The 20964-nt window shown below is 24.7% G+C and overlaps 1 protein-coding gene across 1 annotated transcript; it reads left to right on the forward strand.

Annotated features, from left to right (window-relative positions):
* The first annotated feature begins 1504 nt into the window (after positions 1 to 1504).
* Positions 1505 to 5923, forward strand: LOC132927146 (uncharacterized). Its single transcript, XM_060991608.1, has 2 exons — positions 1505 to 1926; positions 2057 to 5923. Exon 2 carries the CDS (start codon positions 2068 to 2070, stop codon positions 3301 to 3303), a length of 1236 nt encoding a protein of 411 aa, XP_060847591.1. The 5' UTR covers positions 1505 to 1926; positions 2057 to 2067; the 3' UTR covers positions 3304 to 5923.
* The last annotated feature ends 15041 nt before the right edge of the window (positions 5924 to 20964 follow it).

The following is a 20964-nucleotide window of genomic DNA, read 5'->3' on the forward strand; positions in this document are numbered from 1 at the left end:
CATATATTTTATATTTAAATTTTAAGCTGTAATATTTGTATACTAAATATTATATACATATTACCTATACTGTGTATTATTGAATGGCAATCTATCTTGAATAGCCTAAAATATCCCTATAGTTATGAATGTTATGATTTATATTAATATAGGTATAACAATTTTGAGCGTAACTATTCTAAATAAAATGTGTATTAGGTACACAGAGGTGTATTAATGTTTATTTTTTTGGCACGCAATTCGGATGCACCGATTAATAATAACATTGGTATATTTTACTTTTGCTTTTACGCCCCCAACCCGAGTCTCATAAAGTCCTAGATAAAGCTCTGGTCGTAGATTCGTCGAGGACTCTAAATTAGACTTGAAATAAGTAGGTAATAATCTAATAATTACCAACATTCAATAATTTTAACCAGGACTTATTGGGTACCTAAGCTTATAATTTAATTTTATATGTAATGTTATACTACGTGTTATATACTTATATTATGAATAAATGGATAATGCGTCGACACGCAGTTTTGTGGCCCGATAACCTTACGTAGATATTGTCACTTACGAAGGTAAGTAGAAACATTTTAAGCAAGTTGAATATGTTATAGAAGTAATGATAATATTGACAAATTATGACTGTTACTCGTGGCTTGAATGTTTGCAGGTCTTAATCTTACATTCTTATATAAATGTAGGACATAATGTAGTCGTTTGTCAGTCATTTTATCATCGAGCGTACACTAAGCACACATATCTGCTTTACCATAGGGCATTAGATATGTACGTTTAGCTTTTCGTTAAATTATTTGAATTTCATTGTGTTATAGACGTCAGCGTATCTTTATTCGTAGACGTGTTACCACTGTTACCTAATCGTGTTTCGTTTGCGTCGCGAAATGTATACATTCGTTAAAACGTTGAATATTTTATGTTACTAAGAAAGTTAATAAAAAATGTATTTCATAATTTTTCACCATTGACATGTTTTGATCTAAAATTTAAACAAAACACAACTGTTCAGAAACTATGAGCACGTGTGGCCGATGTTCAAACTAACGTAATCTATTTTATCAATTCATATACCTATCCATTTTAAGCTTTTTTTATGCATACCTTACATACCTACCTAAGTATGTATATCTTCATTTTTATTACATAGGTACCTACCATTTTGATAATTGTCTATATAATAAGCACCGAACACTAAAAATAGTATGTCATTGTCGTACCGCCTTTGAAATAACGTTAGCACAAGGCAACTACTCATACGACCAAACACATTTCTGTATTTTTGTGCATTAAGTTTTAAAAACAACAAATATTACGCACGTTACTTACCTATCTATGTTTATTTGCTAATTGCTGTACTTATACGATTGTCGATTACTGCATTTTATTGTACCGCATGTTAAATACTTGTTAGCAAGATTGATGTCTACAAATTCAATCGTTTACCGAACATTATTTACTTAGTAGGTAGTAGGTACTTAGTAGGTATTAGGTTCGTGAAAATTGTATTTAATTATTTATCTTATATATTAGGTATATTATAAACGGGTTGGTACCCTTTGGTAATATTGATTATATCTAATTATTATTTTACCTCCGCGTTTGGAGGAATAAATCAGTGTGTAATCTTCCTCCGTGGCCATTTGGAACAACAACGCTACATATTTTAGTGAGTATGTAAGTGATAACACATACCTATGATAATTATTATTTTTTGTTTTTATTACTGTACGGCGTATGCAATATTGTTCTAATGTCATTTTGACCTAATGCAAACCGTTCATTATTGAATATTTTAATTTATGAGAGTTTGGTCAACTGCGTTTTATTTGTCTACATCAAGTTAAACGTGCGCTGCAAAAATTTTGGGAGATTGGCGAAAACGTAATTTGCAATACTAATCCTAACTGCTTATAGTAGGTGAGAACAACATACTCTCATAAATATATTAGATAACTTAACTAATATTCTGTGATTTATTATGCTACCAAATACCTTTGAAACACTAAGTGTAAAACTCGGGTCCAAAATCGTTTTGTTCGATTTTTAGGTGGTGCATATATGTACGAAATGGAAGATCTGCCAAGCTCAAGCAGCTGTTCATTGGATTCAAGTAACACATCTAAGTCCATAGTTATTCCGGTGGGTCCACAGTCACCTTATTCTGGTGATTTTGGTGAATATTTTTCTGAACAGTACTCTGTTTTAAAATTGGTTCTGTCTTATCTAAACTATTATGATCTTAATACACTTCGAGAAGTTAACACTTCATTAAAAATAGCTACTGATATACTGTTAAAAAAACGTACATGGATTCAAGCTGCTTCTCTAAATTATATGCATGGAACTGATCATCGACCAGAGCCCATACACAGTGGACATTTTATTGATTTAAGAATTGAACCTAAAGTATTGTTTACTTTTGAAGGTATGGCTGGTGGACCTTCCTCTAGATCCAGACCGAAAATTTGTATGCGTTTACGAGATAGAAACGATAACCGTTTCTTTCCCAGAAGTGACATAGTGCCAAAATCAGTTAAAACATTTGTACCAATTGGTGCTAAAGGTATTATTTATCCAGACAAAAATGAAAAAAATGAATTGATATCTGTTCAGACTATGATGCATAAAAAGCTAGCACTTCTTTATTTGCCTACAACTGATAGTTATGATGTAAGTGTATTTACACGCGTAGTTACATCCGATTCATTTACACAAGAACCAATACGTGAATTTTTTTATAGTGATCCACGCCCTATAAAAGGAATAATATTTTTGAAAGTTGGTGCACCACATATTGATGGAATGATAAGGTTTATTGTGAAAATGGTAACTAACAATCAGTCTGAACCATTTGCATTGTCTGGTGGACATGTGTCGAGCTTAGATTATGATAATCCACCAAAAAAAAATATTCCTGGTGTTTTGAAGGCAATCATATTTCGTGGAGATGGTATACATTGTGTGTCAGATTTCATTGGTTCTACTACAGATGATGGAGTACTAGAAGGATTAAAACACACTTCACTGTATGTTAACAAGACTTTTGGGAAATTGAACATTCATAAGACATTCATAATGATGTTTCAGTGTGTAGATAGACATTCGTTGCCTATTGAAGATAATGCTCATATAGCAAAAACATTTCCAAATATACCAATTTTTGGTATGCAAACTTGGGGTGAAATTGGATTTAGGTCTTTTAAAACAAATGAATTTAAATTTGCTCCTAAAAAACGAAAGTTATCTATAATGCATTCAGTTAAAACCACATACATGATTGTTTCTATAGATTAACAATAATATCTAATAATAATTTTACTTGAATTATTTTAAAGTATTTTAATACTTTCATTCATCTTTGTTTTTGTGTTTTGATTAATTTTTATTGTTTTTCTTGTTAAATAATTTATTTTATTTCTGATTTATATTTAATTGACAATTATTTTAATTTTAAATAATATGATTGCAAAATGTTAAGTATATGATATCACTTTCAGTCTGAAGTTAAGAAATGAAGAGAAAGCTCTTTTATGTATAGATATATATTATTTTATTGTTATTTTTTTATTTTTATTTTATGATTTATATTTTAGATAACTTATTCATAATTAAAAAAAGTATTATTGATGTGTGTGATTCGTGTTTATCGACCTATCAAATAATTTATTATTATTGTTTTAAAAGCATTATGTTCATTTTATGGATTGTGAAAATATTAATTTTGCCACAATTTGTAATAAATTAAAAAAAAATATTGTTATAAATAAAATAATTCAAATTAGTTTATTAGTATAAACAATCTTAGAACATTTATTGTGAATAATTTTAGGTTTGTTGATGTAATTTTCTTAAAAATTCCGCATTCACTTTGAATTTAATTAATTAAATATGTCTTGAATTATATATTTTTACATAGGTATAATTGTAAACACTATATTTTATATATAGTTATTTGGCTGTTTTTTTTTTATATATATATACTAAATTTTTTTTTATGCCCGTGCAAAGACAAATAAATTATTGTAACTTAAGAGGGTATCACACCTGCATGTGTTGTCTCTGTCTTACAAGTATGTAACATTGCAACCTATTGCAATCAACCTATTATGAAACTTGGTGGTAAAAACATTATCTGTATTGGTATGTTGGTTCTTTATGATAGTTAAATTTTTAGTAGGTTATATGTGTATAATAGCATTAAAAATGCTCATAACTCACTTAAAAATTGAATAATCGTAAAAAACCAACATACCAACACAGATAATATTCTTACAATCAAGTTTTATAATGGGTTGATTCACTCTCAATTTTTAAACTAATAGAGTTAAACTTGATCTGCTAAGCATAAATTTGGTATGTTGCACAATGCACACTTGTAAGACGGAAAAAACACATGTGGTGTTGCGTCCTCTTAAAAATATAATTTCAAAATAAATGTGAAACCGTGAAATTTTAAGAATTGTAGTATTTGACAGTGAAATAAGATACAGTATTTTTTCACTTGTTATAATTTTATTCTTTAAATTATGCATACCTTAATCATCAATGCTGTTAAGACTAGCTAAATAATTAAAAAATGTTTTCATAGCTAGATTAATTATGTTAAGACACGATACACTTGTCTGACTATGTTTATATAATATTTTAAAATACAGTGATTCATGAGCTGATCTCAAAATGTATCATTCCCAAAGTAATTTTTATCTTTATCCTAATTGTTTTGAAAGACTATAGTGAATATACACTTGAAATTTTATGTTTAATATGCTCTAAAAGACTTAATAGTTATTATACTCTTGAGAATTTGTGTTTGATGTATTTAAGGTCATATAATTAGTAATTTATAAAATTCCTAAACTATTAATATTAAATGATCATTTATGTATATTAATATTGTTTAAGTCATAATTTTAAATTTTTATTTATTTTACAAATATGAAATTGTTATTTTATTTTAATAAACTATTATCTATTTATATTTTAATTCCCACCTAGTAGGTATATACAGACGCGTAGCCAGGGGGATTGTTACAGGTGTAGAAACACCCCTCTCAGCCCTAGTATACTCAGATTAAAATTTTTTTTTTTATTAATAGTAATATTATTTTCAATTTTTCTCATAAACCATTATCTAATCACTTGTAATGCGTTTGTACATTAAAGTATACATAAAGTTATTAATTTTATGTGTATAATTTTGTCAATTAATTTTTAATAACACCCCGCCCCCATTGAAATTCCTGGCTACGCGCCTAGGTATGTATTATATATTCATAATACTAAATTTATAATTTGTATTAATGTAATATTTTTTATAATTTTATGTATTCATTTTTGTTTGCATCCCATAAGACTTAAAAATGTTTGAATTATTTTTTACAACATATAATTTTTATAAAATGATGTCGTTAATATATTGTATCTACAATAATTTTATCAAATTTGAATTTTTAATTAATTATTATTTAAAAATACTCTGAATTACAAAATAACATAAAGATGGTTATAATTTAATTTTTAATCCAACTTCATTTTTCTCATCTGTTCATCTGTTCTTATTTTATTGAGAAAAATTTGTCAAAATACATAATTTTATTATTTTTTTATCATGTATAAATTGTGAACCATTGGTTTTTACTATATCCAATATTTTGATTGAAAAATGTATGAAATTTCTTAAAAACTATTTCAATAGTTTAAAATAAAAAAAAAAACAGGGTTAAGTAGCTTTTACTAATTACATGGTCAAAATTAATTTTACATAATTACTCACACATTATATTTTTACTTAAAAAGTAATATTGATTATTTTTCACTAGTGTTAATTATTGTAATTATATCTAGTATACCGTATACCTTGAAACAAAATATTGTTTATACCTATCTCGTGAAAATAAAAAAATATTATTTTCTATGCATTATTATTTATTATTCATAAAGTAGACTTAATAAACTACACTTATAATAAATTGTGTGATATTATTATGTATACAATTAAATGTCCAACATAGTTAAATGTTGTAAAAAAAATTAATTTATATTTATTTATTTTTAATTTATATATACTATGAAAAATAATTAATTTTAAAATTCATCAGTATAACGTAATTTACAATTTAATTTACATTACTATGGATTCATTTTTTTTTTTTATTATTATTATTCTTTGATTCACATTTAACACATGGATATCTTCTTAACTCATTATACATTATGTTGTTTAAAATAAATTGATTTAAACAAAATTTGTGTACTTATAAGACACTATATTATTATTACTATATTTAGTTTTATATTGATTTATATTATAAAAAATATTATTTTGCTATTGAATAGAATATGTAAGTCAATATTTTATCAAAAACAGAAAAATTTTTATGAAGAAAAATGAATGCTCAAGATTATAGCTAATAGTTATCATATTTTTACTTTCGATAAATGTTAATAATATGCAGTTATAATATTGATATCATTTTTCATTTGTTAAAAAGTAATTAATTTTTTTTAAGTTATATTATTTTACCTTTCTTTCTTTATATAAATAATGTTATTTTATAAGTTATAAGTAGTTTAAAATTAAAAAATAAATGCTCAAACAATATTAATAAAGTAATTATCTATTTAAAAATATTTATTAATTAATATTAATTATTATTTATTAAGCTTGAATCAGTAACTTGTATTATAAACATTAATACTTCATGATGTATACATTAGCTGTGTGTAGAGAGCCCAGATAATCTTGGCTTTCTAGCTACACATATAAAAATTATGGGTTTAAATTAAATAATAAAAAAACATATTTAACTGTCCATTTTCTTATAGTTAATATATAAAACTTCAGAGGAAATAATATTCAATAATTTTTATAAATTTATTTTATCGTTATTGTACAGAATGAACAAATCTATACCTAATTAGCACTATCATAATTTAAATGTATAAATATTATATATTTAATTATATATTACTATTATTATATATTTATATATAAGCATGTTAGATTTAATTGATGAACTAGCTTAAATATAAAAAAAAATTATTATTTATCAGTAAGTGAATTGACTTGAAAGACGAAATGATAATATTATTTTTTAATTTTAGTAGGAGGCTTTACAAAGTTAAAAATTATATTCACTGGTCTTTGTTTTGTGTATAGTTTAAAATCTAGTACCTATAAATTGTTATCAAATGTCGATTAATATACTGATGATGACCTATTTTTATGTGTATTTTGTTTCAAAATAGATATTTAATCTATTAGAGTTCAGAGTTCACCATTCATATATTTTTCGTGGTGAATATTAAGATAAATTAATAAAACTCAATGTCTGTTAACTTTAATTTCTAAGTTTTGTAATTTTATCTAGACCAGTAAAATAGTTAAATAGAATTACAAAAGTTAAATGGTCATTTTTCAAAAGTCAATTTACTTACTGATAATATGTATTATAATTTATATATATATAAGCTAGTATTAATTATTAGTCTATTATACATGATTAAAGAATTGTACATAATTTTGAAATACCTAATTGGAATGCTTAATGATAATGAACAAGTGAACCTATTTTAAATGATAATAACTGTATTTAATAAAATAAGAGTATTCTTATGAAAATAAAACATTGACCTTTTGAAGTGTTTTACTCTAACCAAAAGCTGGACTAAAATTTAATAAAACTAAAATACATATCTAAAAAATAATTAAAATACTTACAATAAATAAAAAAAATTTTTTAATTCTCTATGTATGCAGAATATTTAACAATATTAATAAAGAAATAACTTAAATTAAATAATTAAACAATTTTAATTGTTTTTCTGTAAATATTTATTACAACTTAGTACCTAAACAGGAAAATAAAGTTAATTTTCTTTTACCTATTTACATTATACTATATGTGTGATGTGTCTCTACTGATAATTTTTTTTCTGATAAGATTATATCATATTAAAATTATTAAGTAGTAGGCACCTATCATATGTTGTGTGAATTAGATTTAGATATAGTTTGAATAATACTATAATATTGAATTATTGAACAATGTACCATTACCTTATTTTTAACATTCAATATGTCATACACTCATATTTATCAAGACATTTTTTAGGAATAGAATATTTATAAATTTGTATAAACCTAAAATATTAAACAAAGTATGACATTATAATTGAAGTCTAATAGTTAATAATCAATATAAAAATAAAACAACTATAAAAAAAATGTTTTTTCACCATACAAAACAGCTAAAAACAGTAACTTAATATAACTGCATTATTTAAATGTTCAGAGGGTTTGATTTGACATTTAATGGTTACTTATTCTCTATTATTTAATTGTCTAATATTTTTTGTTCTTTAGTAAAAAACATATTTATCCTATTGGAAATCAATTAACCTGTTGAAAATATAATAATCCTATTAAGGGTTTAGGTTATTGGAATAAAAATAAATCAAGATAGGTAACATAAACAAAACAAAAATTCTATCTCGAACCCCAGTTGTGTTTTCTACTAAAATAAATATTTAAGTCAATTGATATTAGTAATTATATAAAACGTCTGGAGGCATATTTGAATTTTTTATGGATTTACTTGATAACTACTTTCAACTTTTTTAAAAATAAACTTTTAAATTATTGAATTATTTTGATTATTTAAAATAAGAATTCAATACCTATTTTAAATATAAGGAATTTTTAAAATGTAATATTTAGGTAATAATATTGAACTAAAAAAATTAATTAAAAATTTTTATAAAGTTGTTTTCAAGTAAACTTCATGAAAAATTCAAGTATGTTTTCAAAAATGCTATTAGATAATCAGGTTAGTTAAACAATTGAGAAAAGTTTGATACATTTTAAGAACACAAAAGTATTCTTTACTTTAAAGAAAACAATTGCCAATAATATTAATAGTATTTGTGTGACTGCTGTTTATTTTACACTATTGTCATATACATATCATTAAATCATTAACTATACACTTTTTATATTATGCGTATACACATTTAGCAATTTGATCATACTGATGGCTTTAAAAAGATTAATATCACATCCCCTTAATGACTTAACTTTATTATAAAATTATCTATGTCTAATCTAAAATCAACAGTCTAAATATGATCTAGTAGTTGTTTTAATTTCTTTATTACCTATTGGTGGTCAAAAGATTAATCGGCTCAATACATTTTTATGCTAAACAAAGTCTATTATTAAAATGTTTTTAATTTGAAAGTTGTACAAACTGTGCAATTATTAAATGAATACTAAAATTTAATTTTCTTTAAATTCTATAAAATTTATATTTAAAAAAAATCCTTTAAGGCTACAGAAATTGGAAACAATGTATTCCCTTTCAATTTGATGCTTATCCTCAATCCAGATTACCAATTACCAACCCATTTTACTACTCATGAAAATCTCTAGTTGTACTTTTGCAATTTGTTTTCATAATGTAGTTTTTGTATAAGCATTTACTAACTAAGTTATTACCAAATACGACTAATACTTATGCTTAAGGTACTTGTTTTTAATAATAAAGTATATATTATATTATTATTATATATTTAATTTTGCATGTAATACAATGCCTTTTTAAAAACTATAATACCTTTTAACTTTGTATTAATATATTGTAATTATTATAATAATAAAACAAGAATTTAATATAATAAATTAATGTATTATATATAATAGCCCTAATGTTCCCAAATTGTGGGCTGAAAAAAGTATAAAACAAAAACCCAAAAAGTGGGTTGCTATTATATTTTTGGTAGTTCGCATTAAGTTTTGAAATATTTTTTTTATAATATAAAATATTTAATTGGGTGCAAGTGTGTTATAGTATTTGGCTGCAGTCACTAAATAATGCTACAGTTAAGCATTGGCCGGCATTGCTAGCTCTCAGATGGGTAACTACCTTGGCGACAAAGGCATGTCCCACAAACGGAAAATATGTTGTGGGTCACTTAAATTTAAACATTTTCTTAAATGGGTCGTATCTTTAAAATTTTGGGAATTTCTATTATAGTCGGTAAAATCATACAAATATGGATATAATAAGGATATAGACTAGATATCAGGATACATTAAAAACAAAAATAATTATGATAAATAGATTAGGGTGATTGTAAATTCTACCAATAGTATCTTTTTTTATAATATATAAATTAAAAGTAGATAAAAATTGAAAACTGTACTCAAATGTACTTAAATATACTCTAATTCCACTGATATTATTTTTTGATCAATTGATGTAGTTTATTTAAGTAAAGCTCTTAGGCATTTTGTTAGTAGAAACAATATAATACATTTCAAAATTATAAGGTAAAATTAAATTTGATTACTTTAAGGTATCATAAATACCTTAATCTATAAGCATTGTTATAAATGTAAGAAAGTTGCTCTTTTTTTTTTAAATAATCTATTATTTTATTAATATTTAACCTATCCTTTACTTTGTATCTATATTTAACATGCATAATTTTTTATGATATTTAGTAGTAGACAAATAATTAATTTTAACCTAGTGAAAAATAAAATATATGCTATTAATTTATTATAATCATAGTTCAGCAAATTTTATTAAAATTAATGCATTTTTTAAAAAGGTAGTCGTATAAATAAATCTTAGTATCTTACTGATTTGTTGTTAAATAATATTGGATGAGTTTACATTGATTTAGTACTATTAGTAGAATTAATATGTTTTTTACTTGTAATTTCTGATCTTCAAATTGAATACTTACCTCAATCAGTAGAATTTACAAACATGCATTATTTATAAATTACAAAATATAAATAATTTACCAAGGATATTATTTTATTTTTGGGATATTATAAAATATAGAATCATGGTTTACATAATATGCTTTAAAAGAATTTGATAGGTGGTATACAGCGTATATGATAGATACATCTTACCATTCATTTTAAATTTAATCAATTCAAATAATGGAAAATAAGTGGATAAAAACTTTTAGTCTGGTTTTTGATTGAATTTTACTGAGAGTTCTTTCTTCAATTTGGCCAATTGCTGTTTCTTGTATAAAATTACCATGTTAATCTGTAACAAATATTTAAATTAGATTCAACATAAATTTATAAAATATGTTATCAGTTTTCATGTATAAGTAATTTGTTAATTGTATTTGATGTTTGTTTTTAAATTTCTCAACCAATTATTTAAATTATACATAATTTAATTATACATTTAAGTATCTATTAGTATAATCGATAATATTTTTAGTGTAAAAAGAAATATCGATCATAATTATATAAACCTTTCAAATGTGATGTAAGTTGATAAAGTTAATTATATTCTTTGTAGGTATAACTATTAACCATTGCTTATGGTCATAATATAGGTAAGCTATTCCAGAATGGATAATAAAGTATACATTTAATATTTTATTTTTATAATTATAGACTATAGTTATAGTACTTATCTTAGTATCAAATATAAGTTCACAAAAATAATAGGTAAGTAATTAATATTAATTTTAAAAGCTATTTTGTTTTTTTGAATTGTTCAGAAATAAATAGACAGGTAATAATAATTTAAAATAATAATAATATTTAAAAGACTTACCTATGTTTGTTGTAGAAGGCAAATTATATTTATTTTATTTTTGTGATCGTCTGAAAAAGTAGCCTTCAAATCTGCAATATTTTTAATTCCAGCCTTTTGGCTTCTCGTTTACGTTTATACTTTTTTGTCGATAATTAACACAAATAAAAAATCATGAAATAATAATTAATATAAAGGTATTATGTATATAAAATGTATGTAAAAATGTGCCTACCTACTTACATTCTAAACCGTTGTTTGGTACACCGGTACACGGGATACGTTTATAACATTGAAAGAAACACTTATATTATTGATAAGTTATTTTCAAGAGAAAAAAACACGATACTTTGAAATTTTAACTGTTTTCATTTGGTTTATTTTTAACAAAATGATATCCAATCAATCTATCAATGTAGTATTAGGTAGATACATATTTATCTCTTTCTGTTAAGATCTTGACTCTAAAACTCAAGTGAAAACAAAACAATTATACTTATATTAATAAATAATATTATATATATAAATATAATATACAAAATACAAAATACACAAAATTAATAATTATTTATTTTTATTTTTAATTTTTTTCTCAATCATGGGGGGTACAAGGTACAATTATACAAGTGAACAAGTAAATAGATCTGGGTTGTCGACTTGTAGACGTGATTTAAGTTGCCTATATAAAACATCTTAAACACAACAGTTGTTTGATGTTTGTCGTTTCAGTGCTCGAATAGGGGTGATGGCGGGGTGTGCAGGGGGATGGAGCTCCCCTACTATTTTTTTTTGGGTACCCCAACTCTATTTTTTCACAGGAACAGGGGGACGGTACAAACTTATGTCCAAAATAATTTTTATTAAAATGTGGAGTTTAATTTATAATATTACAATTTTTATTAGTATCAAAATTATTTTTGATAATAGTTTATTAATTTATTATTATTATTATCACTTCTGTGATAAGTAATTGTGCATTTGGAACGCAGTTTTCAAATCGTTGGATTGAGCTCCCTAATTAATTTCTCCCAATTCGAGCACTGCGTTTGCTTACATAATATGTTACTGTATGGTAGTAAGCCAGTATTTATAGTCGATTTACCCCCTCCTAAGGTGAGGTTTTATGGGTGATCAATTTTTTTTTTAATCAATTTTAATTATAATAATATAATATAATATTATATTAAGTATATTGTATTGTCGAATTGTAGAGAGAAATTAAAATAATGTTAACAGTCGATAGCCGAAATGTATGGAATATTCTTTCAAATCTATTTTTATACGAAATTAATCCTCTTTTACAGAGCCATGCCATGGGGGAAGGGGTAAGGGGCATACACTCCGGGCGCATGGTTTAAAGGGTCAACAACATTTGTTATATGATGGCTCATATGAAATGGAAGTTTGAACAATTATCAAATATTGGCATGTTGCTGATGACTTTCAATTTCTTTCACTATCTGTAACACCAGTTGAAATATTGAAAAAATGTGCAGCTGATTTAGCAATCAAATACAACAAAGATATTGACCAGGAAATAATTAACGAAATCGATTTTTTTAAATATCAAAAGTAAAAGCAATTCTACCATGGTTTAATGGTTAAACGCAACTGCTTTAAATATTTTAAATGCAATTAAAAAATATGAATTTGATTCAACTTGTCCAAAATTAATGACTGCGTATAGATTGTTTCTTACCATGTCTGTTACTGTCACTTCCGGAGAACGCTCTTTTAGGAAATTTAAATTAACTAAGACCTATTTACAATCAACCATGTCGCAAGAGAGATTAGCCATTTCAGCAATATTGTCAATTGAAAATGAAATAACGAAAAATATCGATTTTGAAGACGCCATTGAAGATTTTGCTTCAAAAAGTCCAGGAAAATTAAGTTTTAAACTCAGTACCTATATGAAACTATATGATACGCTCTTATGATACGTTTGTAAATATAATATAATTTGTGATTTGTATTAATTTTTAATTATTTTATACCTAACTATTTTGTTTATTAATTATTATTGCAATCAGCTTTAGTTTTTTTGTCAAATCAATACATATTCAAAATACGTCGTAAAAAAAAAAATTCAATTAAATGGGAATGAAATACATAATAATAAATAAAATAAGGGGGCGAATATTTTAAATTTTGCCCTGGGCGCCAAATATTAACACACGGATTTGTTTTTCTACATAACAAATTATAAGCAACCCTTCCCCGAGCAAAACCCTGGGTATTTCATTGATGATTTAGTAATTATTAGTGTAAATCATGCTTTTTATTAATGTTAGTATTAATTTCAAATTTTAATATAAAATAACAGCCTAAACACCCATTGACGACTTAATAAAATGTTCTAGGTATTCTACGGCTAGATAGGTGGTAAAGTGAGCTACCGAATTATTTTTAACGGCAATTGAAAATAGAGATATTAAAAATACAAAATTGCTGACAAACATGTATTGTTTTTATTGTCAAATTAAAAAACCATTGATTATTAATTGTAAAAATAGAACTCAATATGATTAAAATTAAAAATAATATTTTTTGTTCGATAAAAAGGTAATATTATATTTTATTAGAACAACAAGTCAAAGTTAAAAATTAATTGATAATATTACAATCCAAATGTAAATATCAGTTAAATATAAACTTATATCTATACGACTTATAACTTATAAATTACAATAATAATCAATAATTTATTATTACAATTTGAATTAATTAATGCTAATTAAATGGTACAGAAAAAATATGAATCCTCATTATTTAGCAATAGATATAAGACGTATAAGATGGTATACAGACGAGTAAAATAAAAAAATTAGAAGAGGAAAACGGAACTTTGAAAAACAACGAATTTAGTGTAAAGATCTGTATAAACAAAGGAAATTTAAAATTACAATGTATCATATTAGTAAAGTATTAATGGTTGTTAAAAATAACTGTTTAATTAACTTTTAAATTATACATTTATATATTAAATCATTTCAATCTAAATGCAATATGCATCATGAATCGTTAGTGTTAATCAACTATATTGTTCAAATAATAAAAAAAAGAAGAATTTATGTTGGAACTAATACTCCAAATTAATCTAAAATATGGAAAATAATTGATTTTCAATAACCCTATCTACATAATAATAATAATAATAATAATAATAATGTGTATAATACCGTACGATTAACGAAACAATAATTACTTAAAATTAATTGTTTTGATTTTAGAATTGGTACTGAAATATTTGATACGATTATTTAAACCGAGCGAATCGACAGTAGCCCGCGGAAATAAACAAATAACCAATAGCAGATAGGACGGGTTCATATTTTAATTATTAAAATATAACATTTTGTAATTTAATAATTATTGTCGAAGCGTCTTTGTGCGGGTCACGCACTAACACGGCCGTCTAAAAATTGCCTATACACTACCCCTGACGCGATTTTATAATATTTTACATAATATAAAGTAATCATGTATTTTTCATATTTTCGTAAAAAAATGTAAATCGTAAATTTCCATTTAGTGTACATTATGATATTGCGTTTAGAATAGCCCATGTTCGTTTTCTCAGAATCGACATCGCGAGCATTTGCACATATTGTGTTATTGTTATTGTTATTTGACATTCGTTAAAACAATACTTCCACGAACTCGCGTATATTTGATCTATTACAAAAATGCGCCCACCTATATGCACGAACTATGAACAAACACGTTCTCGGAACGCGTACAAAGGCCTAGGGGATTCCCATATCCTCTGCCCCGCGAGCACAACGCTAAACAACTATATAGTCTAGCAAAATCGATTGTTTTTTAAAATTTTTTTTCGCGGCATAAATACACACCACCTCCTGCTCGTCAACGTCGTGCCCGTAAACAACGGCGCGAGTAAGTTTATGGTACACGAGAAATTTTAAATTAGCGGTGCATATTATTATACAATATCATTAATTAACAATTATTTGGAAGTATTCGCGCACAAAGAGACGCGCGGAGTGTTTGATGTAATTATTTTTCCGCTGTCGTTAAAAATACACCATATTTTACGCGGGTAAAATACATATACACACGCATAATATATATATATATATATGTGTGTGTGTGTGTGTGTGTGTGTGTATGATATTATATTATGCATTGCAGTCTTTTATGGCACCGCCGACAAAGTCAACCGAAGTGCCTACGTCCGTTTGTGTCCCGTCTCGTCGTATACACCGAGGGGCACTTCTGGGGCAAAGCACTTGTTTACGGTTCGAGTAAAAATTATGCGTCTGTGCGCAACTTATTATTATTATTATAATATTATTTACTCGACCTTTGCGAGCACTTTGCCGTATATTTTTCGATCTCGAGCGTTTGATTATTTTCTCATTGCACGAAAAAAAAAAAAAAATACGTATACGTTTCAACTATATTATTTCAATATAGTGAGTACCTATCCTATAAATTATAATCATCATTTTATTATTTAAAAAAATATAAAATACGTAGGCACACTATAAAAAAGAGACGTAGGTACCTGCATATTATTATATTACATATTTGATGTTATCATAGTCGTATACAATATAATATATATTATGTACTCGTATGGCTACGCTCAGACGTTACTCATTCGTCCACTACAATTTTAATTTCATATTTTACTTTTGCATGAACGATAAGTACTCAATTCTGACCAGCTTTTCATAATTATTGATTTACCCTTTTATCGGGAAAGTTAAACTTATGAGGTTAGACTTAATTTCACAAATACACAATTAAAGGACCTAACAAATTAGAACTGTACAGTGACCAAAAAAAAACTTCTAGTGTTTCACAAAGTTTGGGTACTTAGGGTTTTCAAGAAAAAAAATGTAGGAAATTGGGTACCACTCTGCTATACATTAGTTATCGAGTAGGTCACTATTATGGGTGCGTTATATTTGAATTCAATGATCTACGGCCATCTATCATTGTATAAGAAAAATGATTCTGAGCAAAGATGGACTCAATATACATTAAGACCATTAAGTATATTTCGTGATGTATTTTTTGATATTGTTATTAAAGTCGTTTATTTTACTTAAGTATTACGGTAGGATGATATAATTTTTATGAAAATATTGCATTTATTATATTATTTATATTTAATTTTTAAAATAATATTTATTTATACCATATTACTCGTTTATAAATTTATATGACTCAAAATTTAATAACATGTTTCTGTAAATACCATAGAACAGTAAAAACAGGTTCATAGTATAATTAGATAATATCTTAAAATAAATCAAAAATATCTTGTTTATAGTAAATTGCATTATCATATAATATACGTAAATGTTTTAAGTTCCCATGAATAATGTTTTTAAATTATTACAAAATAATTTAGATCGTTATTGGACGTATAATGTCCACGAGGAATCTTGCATACAATTTTCAAAACTTGGGTATAAACAGAATTATATTGACATATACCTAGGTATCAGTTGTTATTCATTTTTAAATTATACTCAAGTTTAAGAATCATTTGGAAAGAAATAGTTATTATACGGGTAAATATTTAATGTCGTAACTTGAAATGCTCATAAAAAATTAATTTGGCTTTCTGTTAATTTTGTATTATTTATATTTTTAAAAAAACTTATAGAGAACCTTGTATACTACTAGTATTTATAATGTGAGGTGTAAATAGAAATTTTGTTACGTATTTCCATTTATAAAATAACTTGTATTTTTTGAGATTTTCAAAATTCTAATTTAATTTAACTTGGTTTTGTGTATGATATACAGCATTATAATATTTTATTATCCTTTGTTTTAAATTTGTATGTATTTTTACCCATTAATAATTTTTTTTATTGACTTATTATTAAAAGTTTCAAGACAAATTTCAATTGTCTATAAATAGCTCAAAAAAGGTTAAAATATTTTAAAAATTATACCTAATATAGAAAATGATAATTTAAATACTCGGTGAAAATTTCAAGTTTTGTGGTTATTTTTTTTTTTGAATTATAACAAAATAAAGAAATAAATTAAGCTAAATTTGGTTTAGCGTAAAAATTCTCGTTTTCCCTTAGTGTTTTGTTTGTTTTTCCCGATTATAAAATAAACGCTAGGAATTTTTTTATTTTGACATCTCAAAATACAAATTATATTTTTAATTTTATATCCAAAACTACCCTCAAAGTTAAAAATCAAAGCATTTAAATGATAACCTATCGTCCTATCATGATCATACACAAAAAAACTACACCACATCATTGTAAAATCAATACATTCATAACTTTGCTCAGAATCTAATAAAATGTATGAAAAAATAGTGAATAGATTGCAACTGTTAGGCTGGGATAAAAAAAAACAAAACCCAAACCGTGGAAAATTCGTTTTTCTCAGTAAGAGTAGGAATTATAAAAAGCGATGAGAAATTCACAGAAATAATGGTGTGGTAAAAAACGTTATAGTTTTTCTCGGAAATGTATCAAACTATTCGTGAATATAACAAATTTGTTTTCAATTATTTTTGCCGAGTGCTGCAGGCGATGGATAAAACGAAAACGCTTTCACGATTTTTCACGATTCCGCATAAAACTATTCTGACATTGTCGGGAAATTTTATTTTAAAAACAAATGTATACATCAAAATGATAGCTAATACTAATAATTAATAAAAATCAAATCGAACTATTAGCAGTATTAGTATTAAATTTTTATCACAATAGATGTTCCTCGATATCAATATAATATCACGGGATTATATTTAAATCAACTATTATAACTAATTATAATATATTATACTTTATATTTACTTTATTATTAATTTTTTTGTTTTATTTTATAATAATCTTTATTTTACCATTGTTAATGTCGCAGCAATAATAATGAATTTATGAACAATTTATTATGTTACGTTCAGATAAAATAAAATAAACTGTTTGTATAGTAAAAATTTGCGGAATCGTATTGTTAAAAATGTGTTTTCAGTGGAATCGTGTCACCCAAAGAAAAGGCCAATAATAAATCTATAATGATAAATTTAATTAGATCTTTCATTTTATCGTATTATACTTCAATCATGTTAAACGCATTATTTCACTACAGTTTATTGGGCGGGACCTTTTTCCGGCAGTGTAACTTTTCGGCCATTCTGTAATAACTATTTTCGGCTAGTAAGTATACTATTTTAGTCATAAATGTAAAATTGTATTATTAATTTATCTTTAAAATGATATCATTGATATCATCCGATTCAGTTGTTGGTTTTAGCGTATATCTTACGAGGACTGGAGAGATGTTTCGTTATTATCATTTAAGGATTTATATACTGCAGAGTCGTATGCAGTTTGTGTACATATTATTAGTTAGCTACGTAAGTATTCGTGTTAAAAATTCATTTGTATTTATTTTAATAATTGTATAGGCACTTATAACAAGTATACGTTATACGTATACCGACTTAATATTTATTTTATACTCATTTATAAAAAATGTTCTTTTAAATGTTCAACTATTTTATATTTAAATCAATTGATTATTATTGAAAACAAATTGACTTATTGTACACTGATTTAATATTTATTTTAAATATATCTACTTCATATATTTTTTTATAACAGTGTAATTTTACATTAATGACTAAAATAATGTACTGACCGAAAAAGGAAAGGTTCATTTAAAATATATTTTCTAGTTTCTAGTTGCAGATATAAAATTTATTTATCAGAGGTATTTGGTATAATATAAACATATAAGTGAATTTTTAATTATTTTTCTTATTATTTTAATCATTTACTCTAATGGTTTATATATTCAGAGAAAAATGAGAGAAGCTCGTTTAAAATAAATGTCTGAACGAATTTAAACGCAGTTTTAAAAATTTTATCGGAAAATTCAGTTAATTAATATAATTGTCAAAAAAAATAAATTCTTTTAGACAAAAAGTAAATACAACAAATATAATATTTGTACGTACGGAAGGGAACACATAGCTTCTACAAAAGAGTGTAAAATTCACATTATACAGTCATACACCATAATCAACTAATGATAACATAAGTATTTTGGATATATTAATATGTCTATACACAGAACTTGGAAAATCGTCTCTGTTCAATTATAGTGAACCACGAAAACAAAAAAAAATTTGAAGCTTTCATAACATAAATAGGCATAATAGCATAGGCTAAACTTAATGATATATGTATATTATGTTGCCTATACGACTACAATGTAAGGATAAAAAAGGCAGATATTTGCTGTAAAAAATGTTATTCTATAAATGTATGAAATGTATAAATTAAATGTGTATAATATTATTTTGATATGCATAAATTAACTATACATTTATGTGTAAATAAAATTTATAGAATTAATCAAGAATTAGGATTTATTGTGAAATGTATGTATATGGATTATATATCAGTGATATAAAGAGATTATGATAGTATATCATAAACTATAATGACATAGTGATGTTTAATTTTTGTTGAAAAGAGAAATAAAATAATATTAGATGTTTTTGTGTATTCAAAAACCAACAGTATTTTTGATGCCTATTACAAATATGTTTATAATTTATGTACGTTTTATATTTCGATTTTATAATTTCATTTGACTTGAACGTTTTTGTGTGGTAAATCTAGCATTAAATATAATTTTTATAGTATTAGCTTGTATTTAATAAAATGAATAATACATAATAAAGTTAAATATTTTTGATTCAAGCATGTCCCTCGAAGTCAAATTTATTTTGAAAAAGATAATATTTCACGAATAGGACAATATCATCAAACATAGTAAAATACTAAAACTTAACCTATTTTTTCAATATATTACTTGCCGTAATATAATATAGATCTACCGTCTGCAGAAGTTAGTAATTGTTAATAAAAATCGAAATTATCACTTTTTAACCAATTTAATACAATTTTGCATAAATTTATGATTGAGTAAATGTATTAAAAATTATCAACAAAAGGTAGGCGATACCGTTTGCCTGTTTATTAGGTAAAGAGTGGGTTTTTATTAAGTGTGTGTTAAATTCGAATTTAATGATTTATCATTGAATAATGAATTTACAAAAAACAATTTTGAGTAAAGACGGTTTATATCACTAAGTACATTTTTTGATATGGTTTTTTGATATTGCTATTAAAGTGGTTCATTTTACTTATAGTATTACGGTAGGTTAATATATTTTTTCCCAAAAATATTGCATTTATTATATTATTACTAATACTATTATAATACTTATACAATTTATTAATATTTAATTATTATTATCATTTATATATTTATATCATATTATATCAACTTATATAACTCAAAATTTAAGCAATATTAAAAACAAACGTGATAGATTTGGTATTTAAGAGTTCAAGCTATT

The sequence above is a fragment of the Rhopalosiphum padi genome, chromosome 3 (assembly GCF_020882245.1).
Source record: "Rhopalosiphum padi isolate XX-2018 chromosome 3, ASM2088224v1, whole genome shotgun sequence".
Taxonomy (NCBI): domain Eukaryota; kingdom Metazoa; phylum Arthropoda; class Insecta; order Hemiptera; family Aphididae; genus Rhopalosiphum; species Rhopalosiphum padi.

Excerpts from the sequence above, each read along its gene's own strand:
- LOC132927146 (XM_060991608.1), top strand. The coding sequence starts at position 2,068 with ATGTACGAAATGGAAGATCTGCCAAGCTCAAGCAGCTGTTCATTGGAT.